We start from the raw sequence: 13,425 nt of genomic DNA, 5'->3' as shown, positions 1-13,425 counted from the left end.
TGACTCCCTGCTAGACTCAGGCGGTGGTGGTTGGTTAAATGAATGTGGAACATTTAACACAAGCAGAACTGCCGGAATGTGAGGATGAAATTAATAATTATCATTACAAATAATACGAAATAAACAATAAACAAACCCTGTTTTTTATTAAATTCAGAAGAATCAAACTATAACTTCAGAGACATGTTCAGGTGTGAGGAGGAAACAGTCCCAGATCAAAGGGAATATGAATATATATAAATTGTAAACATAAGTACATGAATGTGTGTGTGTGTGAGGACTGTTTGAACAGGATAAGTTTACTGTCTGCTGAAAATGCTCAGGTGTTTGTCTTAGGCTGCTGAACACAAGGGTTGGATAAGGATGGTAGAGACATGTCCATACCAATATGTGAGTGAAATTAAGTAATATTAGGTCATTTTGATGTGCGCTCCGCGAGGCTACGTCTCCAAGACAACCAATTTAGGCATGGTAGCATTTGATTAGCTGAAAGAGCAGGGCATATTTGAAGATGAGAATATCACAGTGGTACGTGATGACATTTTACACCTTAATATACTATGACGTTTTTTAAAATTTTTACACTTTCTTATATTATGGCGTTTTTCTGCCTTTTTATACTCTGATGATTTTTAAAGTTTTTTATGACTTACTATACGATAATGTTTTTTAACGTTTTTTTATGCCCTTACTATACTCTGATGTTTTTTTATGTATTTATGCCTTACTTTAATATGACATTTTATGGTGTTTTAATGCCTTACTATATAATGATGTTTTTGAAGTTTTTACGACTTATTATTTTATGACATTTTTATGCCTTACTATACTCTTCCTTATGACATAATTATGTTGATGTTACCATATGTTTAAGAGGATATATTATTATCACATATATACATCCTCTGGATAGATAAAGACATAGGTTCATAACATATATATATATATATACAGTATATATGTATATATATTTATATATTTATATGTATATAGTTTTTGATTGAGTGTCACATTGAATAAAGTCAGACTGAAGTGAATCTGATGTTTTAAAACATTTTCAGTTTATTAACATTTACATTCCATAAAGATAAAAAAATGAAACTCACATGTGCAAAGACACTTTCTGTGCAAGACAGAGCTCCTCATCACTGATCATCATCACAGGAGATAATTAATAATCAATAAAATACTCAGTACATGCATTAACCAATAAAAACATACAAACAAGATTCATTTTTTCTTCACCTGTTTGTTAAACTCGTGTTCATACTCATAATTTTATTTTTTATTTTCCTGATGTTTTAGACAAAGTGATAAAGAAAATCAGATGAATTCCTCGATGCTGCTCTGGAAGCTGGAGGGAGGGGCTTACAGCAGCACTGGTACGTGATTGGCTGCTGAAGTTGACAGTCTTCTTAGCAACCAATAAGAGATGGAGCTGATGGTTCTCTGTTCGTACAAAACAAAGCAAACCAGAGTTCCTGCAGTTTCTGCAATCTTAGAGTCTCAGGTGAGTCTCAGGTGAGTCTCAGGTGTTCAGCAGAGCGACATGCGTTTGCGGTGCTGCTCCACCAGCGGCACCAGGCAGCGCGGTGACCCGGCCTGCAGTAGGAACGGGTGCTCCAGCAGGGTGGCGGCGCTGCTTCGCTGCAGCGTGTCACGAGTCAACATGCAGCCCAGGAAGTCCTTCAACACGGGAGACACCTGAGCACAGGTGAGCGTGACATCATCAAACACTGCCAGGCTGATAAGGACCCCACAAACCAATGCTAGCCTGTTAGCATTTTCACAACTATTGATGATTATTGCAATGTTTAGAAAGGATGTGTGTGTGTGTGTGTGTGTGTGTGTGTGTGTGTGTGTGTGTGTGTGTGTGTGTGTGTGTGTGTGTCTGTGTGTGTGTGTGTGTCTGTGTGTGTGTGTGTGTCTGACCCTCTGGATGTTCTTCACGCTCGGTGCTGCTTCGTCTCTCAGCTTCTTCATGGCGGTGATGGGTGTGTCACTGAAGTATGGCGGCTCTCCATCCACCATCTCCACCACCATGATCCCCAGAGACCAGACGTCCACCTGAGGGACACAGGAAACAGTCAGAGGTCACCTGGATCTGGATTTGGATCTGCATCTGGATGTTCCCTTCTTACCTCTGTACCATATGGTGTTTTGGAGATCACCTCGGGGGCCATCCAGTACGGAGTCCCAACCAAAGACTTCCTCTTCGGGACATCTTTACTGATCTGGGCGCAGAAACCAAAGTCTGACAGTTTCACCTGCAGAAGAAGAAGAACAGGTAAGTCAGGTGTTTTTTACCTGTTAGCATCCTGAGACCTTCTCACGGTGGAGCTGCGTCTCCTCCACAGGCTGTAAATAAAGATGGCCGTCATCTTTGTGATGTCACCCACATGTTTCTGAAGCTCAAAGTGAGCTGCTCCACCGTCGCCATCATGGCAGTGTCTGACATCACCATTAACTCTCATCTAATCCAAATATGGTCAAAGAGGAGGGGCGTATGTGGAGCTGAGACTGAGGTGAGGTGCATACCGTCACCCACCTGTCACTCAAAGAGGCCACACCCTCAATCCTCCATAACTTTAGTCGTTAATAAAATGTAAACAGGTGAGTTATATAAACAGGTGAGTTATATAAACAGGTGTCATGAAGGAGGAAATTAGCTCTAGAGACCAGAACAGTTTCTGTACCAGGCTGTAAACATGTTTATTTCTGCTGTAAAGTTGAACATTTTAACATGGGAGTCTATGGGGACTGACTCACTGTTGGAGCCAGACTCTAGTGGTCGTTAGAGGAACTGCAGCTTCAGAGTTTGATACTTGGTCTCCTTAAACAAAGAGACACTTTTCCTGTTTCATTTCAATAACTGATCAATGATCAATATTTCACCCAAATTAAATTTTTAAGAAAAGTCTAAAAACTGAATCCAGATCAGTGAACCTGAACTTTGAGCTGTGAATTATCAGGTGACCCTTTAGAGGGCACGACCCCCAGGCTGGGAACCTGCTCCACCTGGTTAAATATATATGTATATAAAATACTGTAAATATCTCATCCTCTGTTTCTGTGTCAGAGTGTGAGCTCTGTTCCTGTGAGGAGCTCTGAGTGTCTTCTCCTGATTGGTTGGATGTGCGATAAACAATCATAACCAGACGTTTTCTACACTGTGCTGTTACTACGACGATTAAAACATGTTTGTGATCGGTGTGTGCGCGTGCGTGCGTGTGTGTGTGTTACCCTCCCGTCCAGAGTCAGGAGGATGGAGTCACTCTTGATGTCTCTGTGGACGACGCCCTGAGCGTGAAGGTAGGCCAGCGCCTGCAGGACGCTTTCACACACCGTCGCTATCTGCTCCTCGTTCAGCCTGGAACACACACACACACACACACACACGGATCACAATCACATCACACCTGAGACAATCCACCTGACCGGCAGGTGTATTGACTTCCTGCTCACCTGGTTTCACTGACGATGTGGGTGAGAGCGCCGCCCTGAAGGTACTCCATGATTACCCAGAGTTCCTCCTCCACCAGAGCGCTGCGGTACATCTCCACCACGTTCTGGTGCCGGTAGTCCCTCATGATCACCACCTGAGACCAGACAAAGACAGGTGAGCTGATGATGTTACACGGAGGCAGGTAACAGGTGTCTGACAATCACCACGTGACCTCTGTAAGCTTCCAGGTAAAACTATGAGTAAACGTGAAGCTCCACCCCCTGCGCCCCACCTCATTAAAGAGCAGCTCTCTGCGCTGTTGCTTCCTCAGGTCCATCATCTTCACGGCCACCTGTCGTCCACTGTGTCTCTCTCGGGCGATGCAGACCACACCTGTGGACCCCTCCCCGATCTTCACAAAGTTCTCCAGACTCATCCTCGGCTCTCCGGCGTCCACCACCATCTGCAGCGCCGCCTTGAACTGCTCATGGGTCACAGTCTGAGCACCTCCGTTGGACACTGTCTGCTGGGTGGAGGAGGGGCGGGGCCGAGCGGGGGGGCAGGCTGGGGATCCGGTGGGGGAGGGGCTGGGCTGAATCAGGGGAGTGGGTGTTTTTGGAGTAATGTTAACGCTGGAGTGGGGGCGGAGCAAGCGCTGAGGTAAACCTCTACCTGTGACGACAGGACTGCTGGTGCTGTTAGGGGGGGGGAGCAGGAGGGGGGAGGAGGTAGAGTTCAGCTGGGGGGGAGGAGGAGGACAGAAGAACTGTCAATATCAACTGGTCAAGTTATTGATAAACTGATTATTAACTGATGTCTGATCATTTCTCTCTGTTCAATGGTAGAAAATGAAACACTGATCCAGTCATTGATCAGTGAGAACAAAGGTTATAAAACAATCTGTTGAAACCTCCTGTTCACCTGTGCTCATCATCAACATCATCAAGGTGTCCACTGTGGATGGGAGGAGTCACCGGATCTCACAGGAAAGTAAATGTGTGAATCATCAGCGTAGAATCGAATATTCTGTCTTTTACCTTTACAGCAGTAAGTTTTAGATTCTTTCTTCCTGTTTCATGTAATTTAAGTTTTATTGAACCAACACATCATGTTTATTTAACAACAAACAAAGATTTAAAACATCAGATCACTGTTTTAAGGAGGGTCATGTGTCTGACTGTTTCCTGGAAGCTGCTTTTAGACCCTGGCTAGCAGTTTCCCTTGTTTCCAGTGTTGATGCTAAGCTAAGCTAAGAGTATCTAAGAGTACCTTAGAATATTTCACTTAATGTGGGACTTGTCTGACCTTGAGGTCGTACGAAGAGTGTGGCCTTCTGGGAGTTTGTCTGGAGGAGGACAGCAGGTCCGGCAGGTGATTCACAGCTGGTTTCAGTCTCAGGTGGGTTCTGCTGTCGGTCTCCACGGTCTGCAGGTTGTAGTGACAGGAAGCCGGCCTCTGTCTTAGCCCCGCCCCCTCACTGCGGGCGTACCGTCCACCTGTCTCACCTGTCCCACCTGTCTTCTGAGGTGTACCAAGTGTGGGGGGTGTGGCTTCAGACCCCACCTGGCGGTGGGACTTGGCTCTCTGCAGAGCTCCGTTCAGTTTGGGGCTGCCGATCTCCCTGCGGACCTGTTGGATCCGGTCCTGCCAGTAGGTGGACTTCCCGTCGCTCTTCCCATGGTCTCCACGACCACTGAGCTCCTCGTACTTGTACGTCTCGTCCTCCACCATTTCTCCCAGTCGGCCCAGTGACCGGGCCCGTTTCCGTGCCGACGGGCTACTGCGCCGCAGAGAGTTGGAGCTGGACACGGAGAGATGGCTCATCTCAGAGATCACATGACTGATGTAGTCGCCATGACCGATGAAGCTGCCGCGGACGATCGTCTGTAGGAGTTTAAATATTCAGTCAGATAGAAAAACATGATCAATAATATGATGATCAATACGTGAAGATTAGAGAGAGTTGGATTTCAGAATGAAATCATTAATTTTAGTTAAATTGTGTTTTCTAAATTTCTAAAAAATATTTTGAAACTTTTTGAGTTTGAATTAAAATTCAAAAAGTTCAAATGAACAAATTTCATGGTTAAATTCTGATTTGAAACATGAATTGGTTTCAGTTGTAAAATGAAACCGACAGATGAAAAATGAATCACTTCATTGTTTATATTTTCATTGTAACTGGAATTAATTCTTAGTTCATTAATACTTTAATTAGTTAATTTATTAATTCTACACATTTAATGTTTCTGTTGAGTCACATGACTCTACTGTCATGAGGTCACTGTGATGAATCATCCAATAATAATCCAGTGTAAATGTCACTGTGTGGAACACCAGTGAGGACACACACCTGTGTGATGGTGCGTGTCTGTGAGGAGGTCACCTGAGGTCACCTGAGGTCACATGATCAGACAGAACACATCTGACAGGACCAGCATGGAAACAGGTTTCAGGCTCAAACACGGCATTTACAGTGAACCAGTGAACGCACCGCCAGCAGCTTCACTACAGTTAACCAATGACGACTCAGCACAGGTGAGAGGTCAGAGGTCACTATTGTTGTGATGCAGAGTTGCAGTTTAATGAAGTCAGAACGACCCTGATGAAGCCTGTACACCAGACACCTGTGTATAGATAACCGCACCCCTGACCTTCCTGGGTCCGAGCTCGACCTCAGTGATCCTGGAGGGGTCCACCAAGGGGCGTGGCCTCCTCAGCGTGTCGATGACGCTCTGCCACTGCAGCGGCAGACCCACGTATTGTCCCGTGACAGCATTGAACGACGTGTGGACGCGATGCTGGAAGTCTTGCGGCGCCGAGATCTTCGGCCTTCGCCTCTTCTTCCTGCGACGGAACATCGCCACAGCAACACAGCAATGGCAGCTCCAATCACACACACACACACATCAAAGTACACACTGAACACACACACACACACACACACACATGCAGAGGGTGTCAGTAAAGAGAGCAGAGTCACATGACCTCCTCCTCCCTCCTGTCAAACTGCCCACATGAGAACTCACCTGTCAGTGATGCATTAAACCGTCTCACCTCTGGGGGGCAGAGTGACAAACACAGACACCTGCAGACTGACTCAGGTCTGTGGTCTCAGACCTGAGTCAGTCTGGAGGTGTCTGTGTCAGTCAGGATGTGTTACCATGGTAACAATCAGTGATACCTGCACCGGCCAGCAGCACCAACAACAAGAAACAGGAAAACATGGCTGATAATTTTTTGTTTTATTGTTTCACTCTTCAAAGTAAAACTTCCAGTATTCCAGCCATCAGCCATTTTTTTTAGACTCAGTCTGTCTGTTAAAGTGTCTGCGACCAGGTCCTGGTCTTATTCACTCTGCATGAACCCAGTGGCTTATGGGTAAAATCTTCAGACTCATGTATCTGCAGTCTGAACACTCTGATGTCATCACCATTAAATATCATTCATTATATAACGAGCTTTTGTGAAGATGAAGATGATGAAGATGAAGAACAGCAGGAGTCAAAACTGATTCAGCTCAAAGTCAAACTGAGAAATTAGATCAGACTCATCAGCCAATCGTATGAGTCCTCAGCTCGTCATCATCATCAGGTTAAAAACAGGATGTGAAAATCCATCAGGATTTCAAAGTAAAAGCCTGAGGTTCAGGTTCAAACTGCTGCAGGTTGTTTGACGACATGAATCTGATCATGTGATCGACATGTGACAGGTCATTTCTTCTTCATGGGTTTATTTAAATGATCAATTCTGAATTTCCAATGTTTCTTTTATCTGTTAAAAGAAAACTGTGTGTTTTTAAAATCAGATTTATTTCAGTTGTATTTTAGAGCTAATCTCTTTCTCTCTCTCTCTCTCACCTGTGTGTGAGTCGGTGTCTCTCCACCTCAGGTAGAAGAAGTCCTGCCTGCTTCAGATCAGTCTGGTTCGTCCTGGAAACAGACAGAGACGATGAAGCAGAGTTTCCTCCTCCTGTTTGTCAAGTGGGAGCGGTGGAGGATGTGGAGGAGGAGGAGGAAGGAGGAGGGAGGAGGGAGGAGGGGGGAGTCAGCTGATCAGACTCTGGATCAGTGTCAGTGCACACACACACAAAAAACACACGTCAGTTCCCACATGTGAACCAGTCTTTCTACAGACTTGAGGTCAGAGGTCAGAGGTTACTGTGAGGATGAAACTGAGGTGTGAAGGTGAAAGTGAGTCAGACTGGAGCAGGGACAGGGTCTGAGGAGACCGGGTCTGAGGTCTGAGAGGACAGGGTCTGAGGAGACAGGGTCTGAGGTCTGAGGAGGACAGGGTCTGAGGGTCTGAGGAGACAGGGTCTGAGGAGACAGGGTCTGAGGTCTGAGAGGACAGGGTCTGAGGTCTGAGGAGACAGGGTCTGAGGTCTGAGGAGACAGGGTCTGAGAGGACAGGGTCTAAGAGGACATGGTCTGAGGTCTGAGGAGACAGGGTCTGAGGTCTGAGAGGACAGGGTCTGAGGTCTGAGAGGACAGGGTCTGAGAGGACAGGATCTGAGGAGACAGTGTCTAAGAGGACAGGGTCTGAGGTCTGAGAGGACAGGGTCTGAGAAGACAGGGTCTGAGGTCTGAGAGGACAGGGTCTGAGGAGACAGGGTCTGAGAGGACAGGGTCTAAGAGGACAGGGTCTGAGGTCTGAAGACTGAGGAGACAGGGTCTGAGGTCTGAGAGGACGGGGTCTGAGGTCTGAGAAGACAGGATCTGAGGAGACAGGGTCTAAGAAGACAGGGTCTGAGGTCTGAGAGGACAGGGTCTGAGGAGACAGGGTCTGAGGTCTGAGAGGACAGGGTCTGAGGTCTGAGAGGACAGGATCTGAGGAGACAGGGTCTAAGAGGACATGGTCTGAGGTCTGAGGAGACAGGGTCTGAGGTCTGAGAGGACAGGGTCTGAGGTCTAAGAGGACATGGTCTGAGGTCTGAGGAGACAGGGTCTGAGGTCTGAGGAGACAGGGTCTGAGGTCTGAGAGGACAGGGTCTGAGGTCTGAGAGGACAGGGTCTGAGGTGGACCTGGACCAGGTTAGGAGTTTGTTGGACTCACCTGTCTGTCCGTGAGGAGCAGGTGTCTCGGCCAATCAGTGAGCAGCAAGTCAAAGTCCTGAAAGATAAGAAGGAGGAGATCAGTCTGATGTGGACTCAGGTTCTGGTTTCTGACCCGGTCTCTGTCTCTGTCTCCAGTGTCTTCACAGTCACATGATCTGATTTAAATCGTGTAAATGTGATTCACATATTAATCCTCATTAAAGAACAGTCAGTTCTGAAGTGATCTGATTGGACGAGTCATTCCATGAAGCTGATAGACTTTTAACTCCAGGTATCACTCCTCTTCACAGCTGATCTATTAACCGTTAATCAGCGTCACATTAACGTCGTTATCGATCTCAGATTGTAACAAAGATGAAAATATTTCATATAAATATATCTGTTCGTCAGGAGAGGATGAAGGAAGAAGGTGGATCTTTCAGAGACACCTGAGGGATCGAGGAGACGAGGTAGCAGCTAGTGTCACTGTGCAGGTCAGGAACATGTTTATGTGTTGCTTAGCAACAGTCCAGTACCGGTCCAGGAACTATTTGTGTTGGTGTAGACAAATCAATGATGAAATAAACAAACTAATCATAATCTGTTGTTGCTTATTGAACTAAGATGGTGCTGGTAGAACTGTGTATAAAGAAACGTCACACTGAGGCAGAGTGTGTGTGTGTGTGTGTGTGTGTGTGTGTGTGTGTGTGTGTGTGTGTGTGTGATCAGGGTGTGACTGACATACCTGAGGAATCAAACACCCTACATGACCAGACAGCTCCAGTCTGAGTCGTCCGACAGGAAACAGACTGACTCACAGCCTGGACCCACCTCTCAGGCTGCTGGTCCAGACCTGGTCCCTGCTGGTCCACATCACAGCAGCCGAGACCTGGTCCCTGCTGCACCGCAGTCCTGTAGACCAGGAGACCAGAGGACAACACGTTCAGGTGTGTCCAGGTGTGATAAGGGCCTTCACTCTGAGCTGGAGTCCAACACCAGAACTATCAAACTATTAAGTGGTCTGATGCAGTTCTGGTCCATGACCCCGTTCCATCAGGGACCAGGTCCTGTTCCACCAATGAGGTTTAACTAATCCAGACTAAAAAGCAATTATCAGGCTAACATGATCCTGTTAACTCTGACTGAACTGCTCTTATTTTGACATAAAGACAGAACCAGCAGAGGGTTGAGACCATGATCAGCTGCAGTTTGATTGGCTGAGTGCTGATCATGTGACTGCAGGTACATGAGGTAAGTGTGTTTGGAACCATCCCAGCATGCACTGCGGCAATAGATTCACGGATGTACGCATAATGAGCACTTTATTAGGAACACCTGTACACCTGCTTAGTCACATCATCCAATCAGTCAATCAGAAGCAGGAGCTTCAGGTAATGAGGCGCTCTGAGCTCAACACTTCCTACACACAAGCGCACTGTATCACGCCGCCTCCTGATTCAGTCAGCTGACCTACAGAGTAATACAGTGCGCTTGTGCGTAGAATACAATTATTCCGCAGTTGAAAAATGTAGTTTTCACAGGGAGAAAAAGATGAAAATCTTCCACATGAAGCTTCATTTAAACAGATGTTGGATTGTTTCAGGGGCGTCTTTAAAAGTGGCCCCGCCCACAGCAGCTCATCAATCTGACGCTCTGCTGGAACCCCGGTTGGATCTCCTAACTGAGAGCGCACTCACCAGAACCTACTGCACGTAATGTACCAGCTATATATGATGACCTCACACACCCCCACGTCAAAAAAACAGAACTGTCCCTTTAAGATGTTTGAACCCTAACCTGGAGAACCCAATAATCCACATGAGGAACCGGATCCTGGACACAGTTCTGGGTTCTGGGAAGAACCAAATTTGAAGAACCAGGCTGGAGAGAGGCTTTAAGGTTCTGGAAGGTGACGAGCAGAACTGCACTGAAAGGTCAAAGTTGAGCTCTGAGCTTTAGGGTCGTCACTCAAACAACATGAAATGTCTGAGTCTGAACTGAGGCTGCATCCACACTAACACACCTGAAAACACACACACACACCTAAGCAGACAGCTATACTGAGCATGTGCGAGCCGGTGTAAACAGGAAGTAGATTGTCTGCTATGCTCATCATGTTGTATTCACCACTGGTAGTCCAGGCTGATGAGAGCCAATCAGGAGAGACTGTGGGTGTGACCTCATCGTTTACAAAGGTCTCAGTTTCTGTCTGTCCAGAGTACATCACAATGCCAGAATTTTCAAAATAAAACACAACCCCAGAGTTTTCAAAATAGAAGGTCCAGCAGAGTTTCTCTGTTTTCAGGGCTCAGAGTTGTGGGGGTGGAGCTTCATAATGATCAACACACAAGAACAATAAACAGTTTAACAGCAAATAATCACAGAAAGACTCTGAGACACTGAGACTCAACAGCCACAAACAGGAAACACGTCTGACCTCAGATCAGTTACACTTTCACACCAAACCCTCCATTCATAAAGATCAGCTTACTGCCACACACACACACACACACACACACACACACACACACACACACACACACACACACACACACACAGATGTGGTAAACACTTCACAAGACACTGTGAATAAGAACACACACTCTCAACAACAAGGGTTCTTTAAGAAACCAAAATAAGGTTCTTCCAGTGCAGTTTGAACAGAACACTCAGTCAGGTTCTTTAAGGTGGTAAAAAGTAATCTCCATTCACATGGTTGTCCCTGTAAAACCGCAGACCACCAGGTCCATCAAGGTTCTATATGGAACAAGTTAAACCTAGTGTTGTTTAGAAAACTTTAAATCTTTAAAACAATCCTGAAGAACCATTCCTGCTGCTCTAGAACCCTTGGTATGTAACTACTTTATTTGTTTTTTAGCGTTCCATAAGAAAAAGAAGAAGAATCCTCAATTGCCTAGGTAATCCTAAATAAAGGTTCTACAGCACAGTGAGGTCCAATGTTCTGTGTTCTTAAAATTAGGTAAGAACATAACTGGGTTATGAAAATCGTTCTGTTATAATTCAAGCCCTAAGAACCATTTTCTGATACAGGGTAGAACTTTTTTTTTAGAGGAATGAACTTTTACTTTGTCAGATTTCATTCATTTATTCTTAAAAAACTCCACAATGGTTCTGTATAGAACCTTATGAACCTGGTGCTTAAGGTTTTAATGAGGTTCTATAAAGGAGGGAAAACAATTCAACAAGTATACAACCCTGAAAAACTCTGGTGCTCGGAAGAACCCTTTTTTTTTTTTTTTTAACTAAGAGCACCTATCAAAGGTGTTCTATATTCAACATGGGTTCTCTCATCCTGTGTCTTTACAGAACCTAACTGGAATTTATGCTGTTGCTCAAGTCTGAAAAACCACTTTATTAAGAACAGTCTGTTGAATCTGATGTTCTTTTGCTGTTCCATAAGGGTTCTAGAGCCTGGTAATGTAGAGAACCTCCATCACAGGGTTGTTTTTTATGGACACCGTTATCTAGAACACGTTACATAAGTTCTCTGTGGTGAAGTAAACGGGTTCTAACAGAGTTCTGGTACAGAACATTTCAAAAGAAAACTGGTGATACTCTCTCTAAACGGTTCTTCCAAGCTCACTGGAGGTTTTACGTGGAACCATGGACCTGGTTCTGCTGAGAACTGAAGTTAGTTAACACATTACTGTGTAGAACCATTACAGGTTGAACTCAGCATGTAGAAAAATATAGACGCACTCACTTTTCCGGCAGAGTCCAGGTGAGTCCAGGTGAGTCCAGGTGAGTCCGTTCTGGCCGGTTACTGCTGTCGTTCTCAGACAGTGACTCTCTGTCTCTGCCGTTCTTTCTCCTCCCCGTCTCTCTCCCTCCCCGTCTCTCTCCCTCCCCCACCTCACTCGTCCCTGTCTCACCTTGTCTCAGGTATGAAGGGAAAAAGGAGGAGCGGGCGGAGTTTAGTTTGACTGACAGTTTGTTGCTTCTGTCTCTAAATTCAAATTCAAATGAACTTTATTGGCACGAGCGCAGCTCCGATCAGCGACCAGAGGACAGAGTGAGGGTCCCGCCTCCTCAGAGGTCAGATCACTGATCCAGGAACGATTGGATGTTCATGTTGATCCTGAAGTGATTGACAGGTCTGTTGATACAGCAACTGACAGAAACAGACTGATGTCATACTGAGGAACATTAAGGACTTTATTGTATGTTAAAGTGTGAAGTCACCTGGAAATATGTTGAAAATATCAGCCCCCACACACACACACACACACAGGTGATGAAACAAAGACAGTTTCCCTCTCTCTCTCTCTGCAGGCTGCAGCATGCCTTGCTCTCCCCTCAGGCGGAGGAAGGAGGTGACTCAACAAACAGCCCGACTCCTCTCACTTCAGTTTAAACTTCACAGAAACTAAATTCATTCAATCCCAGTTAAATAAAACAGGAAACATGACGAACATTAGAGGGAGTCAACTTGTTGCTATGGGAACAAGCTGCAAGTCACCAGGACAACACCTGAGTATATACACACACACATATATATATATATATATATATATATATATATATATATATATACATACATACATAAATATAGCACCCTCTGCTGGGCACAGTTCAAAACTTGTTTATATTCAGATTTTTACTTCACGTCCATTTTTGTTTCAGATTTTCCAGCTTCTGGTTTCATGATGATTTGGTTGTTTTAACACATATAGTTTATTTCTCCTGATCTTATTTTTGGGTGAAATTAAAACAACAAAATACTATAAAACAACTTTTTTATTTAGTTAGACATGAAACACAGATATAGATATAACAGATATAAACACAGATATAAAGATCAACAGCAGACACAATGAACAGCTGATGTTTCAGTGGTGAAGTGTTGACAGCTGCTCCTTCAGCTCCGACAGGACGGACAACGAGGAGCGACCGCCGGCGTTCAGCAGTGACCGGAAAAACATC

General features: G+C 45.2%; 1 protein-coding gene across 1 annotated transcript; it reads right to left on the bottom strand.

Moving 5' to 3' along the window:
• Window positions 1-1,039: 1,039 nt before the first annotated feature.
• pak6b (p21 protein (Cdc42/Rac)-activated kinase 6b) lies at window positions 1,040-12,313 on the bottom strand. The gene is made up of 12 exons (XM_023408792.2): window positions 12,206-12,313; window positions 9,227-9,393; window positions 8,501-8,557; window positions 7,306-7,377; window positions 6,100-6,366; window positions 4,751-5,329; window positions 3,738-4,184; window positions 3,466-3,599; window positions 3,244-3,370; window positions 2,142-2,267; window positions 1,933-2,067; window positions 1,040-1,704 (listed from the first exon to the last, which is right to left on the bottom strand). Exons 5-12 carry the CDS (start codon window positions 6,304-6,306, stop codon window positions 1,537-1,539), a joined length of 1,923 nt encoding a protein of 640 aa, XP_023264560.1. The 5' UTR covers window positions 6,307-6,366; window positions 7,306-7,377; window positions 8,501-8,557; window positions 9,227-9,393; window positions 12,206-12,313; the 3' UTR covers window positions 1,040-1,536.
• Window positions 12,314-13,425: the final 1,112 nt, after the last annotated feature.

This window comes from Seriola lalandi, unplaced genomic scaffold (genome assembly GCF_002814215.2).
Source record: "Seriola lalandi dorsalis isolate HSWRI2012SDOR001 ecotype SW California unplaced genomic scaffold, Sedor1 jcf7180002054373, whole genome shotgun sequence".
Taxonomy (NCBI): Eukaryota; Metazoa; Chordata; class Actinopteri; order Carangiformes; family Carangidae; genus Seriola; species Seriola lalandi.
The sequence above is the reverse complement of the archived record's forward strand: the minus strand, read 5'-3'. Positions and strand labels throughout refer to the sequence as shown.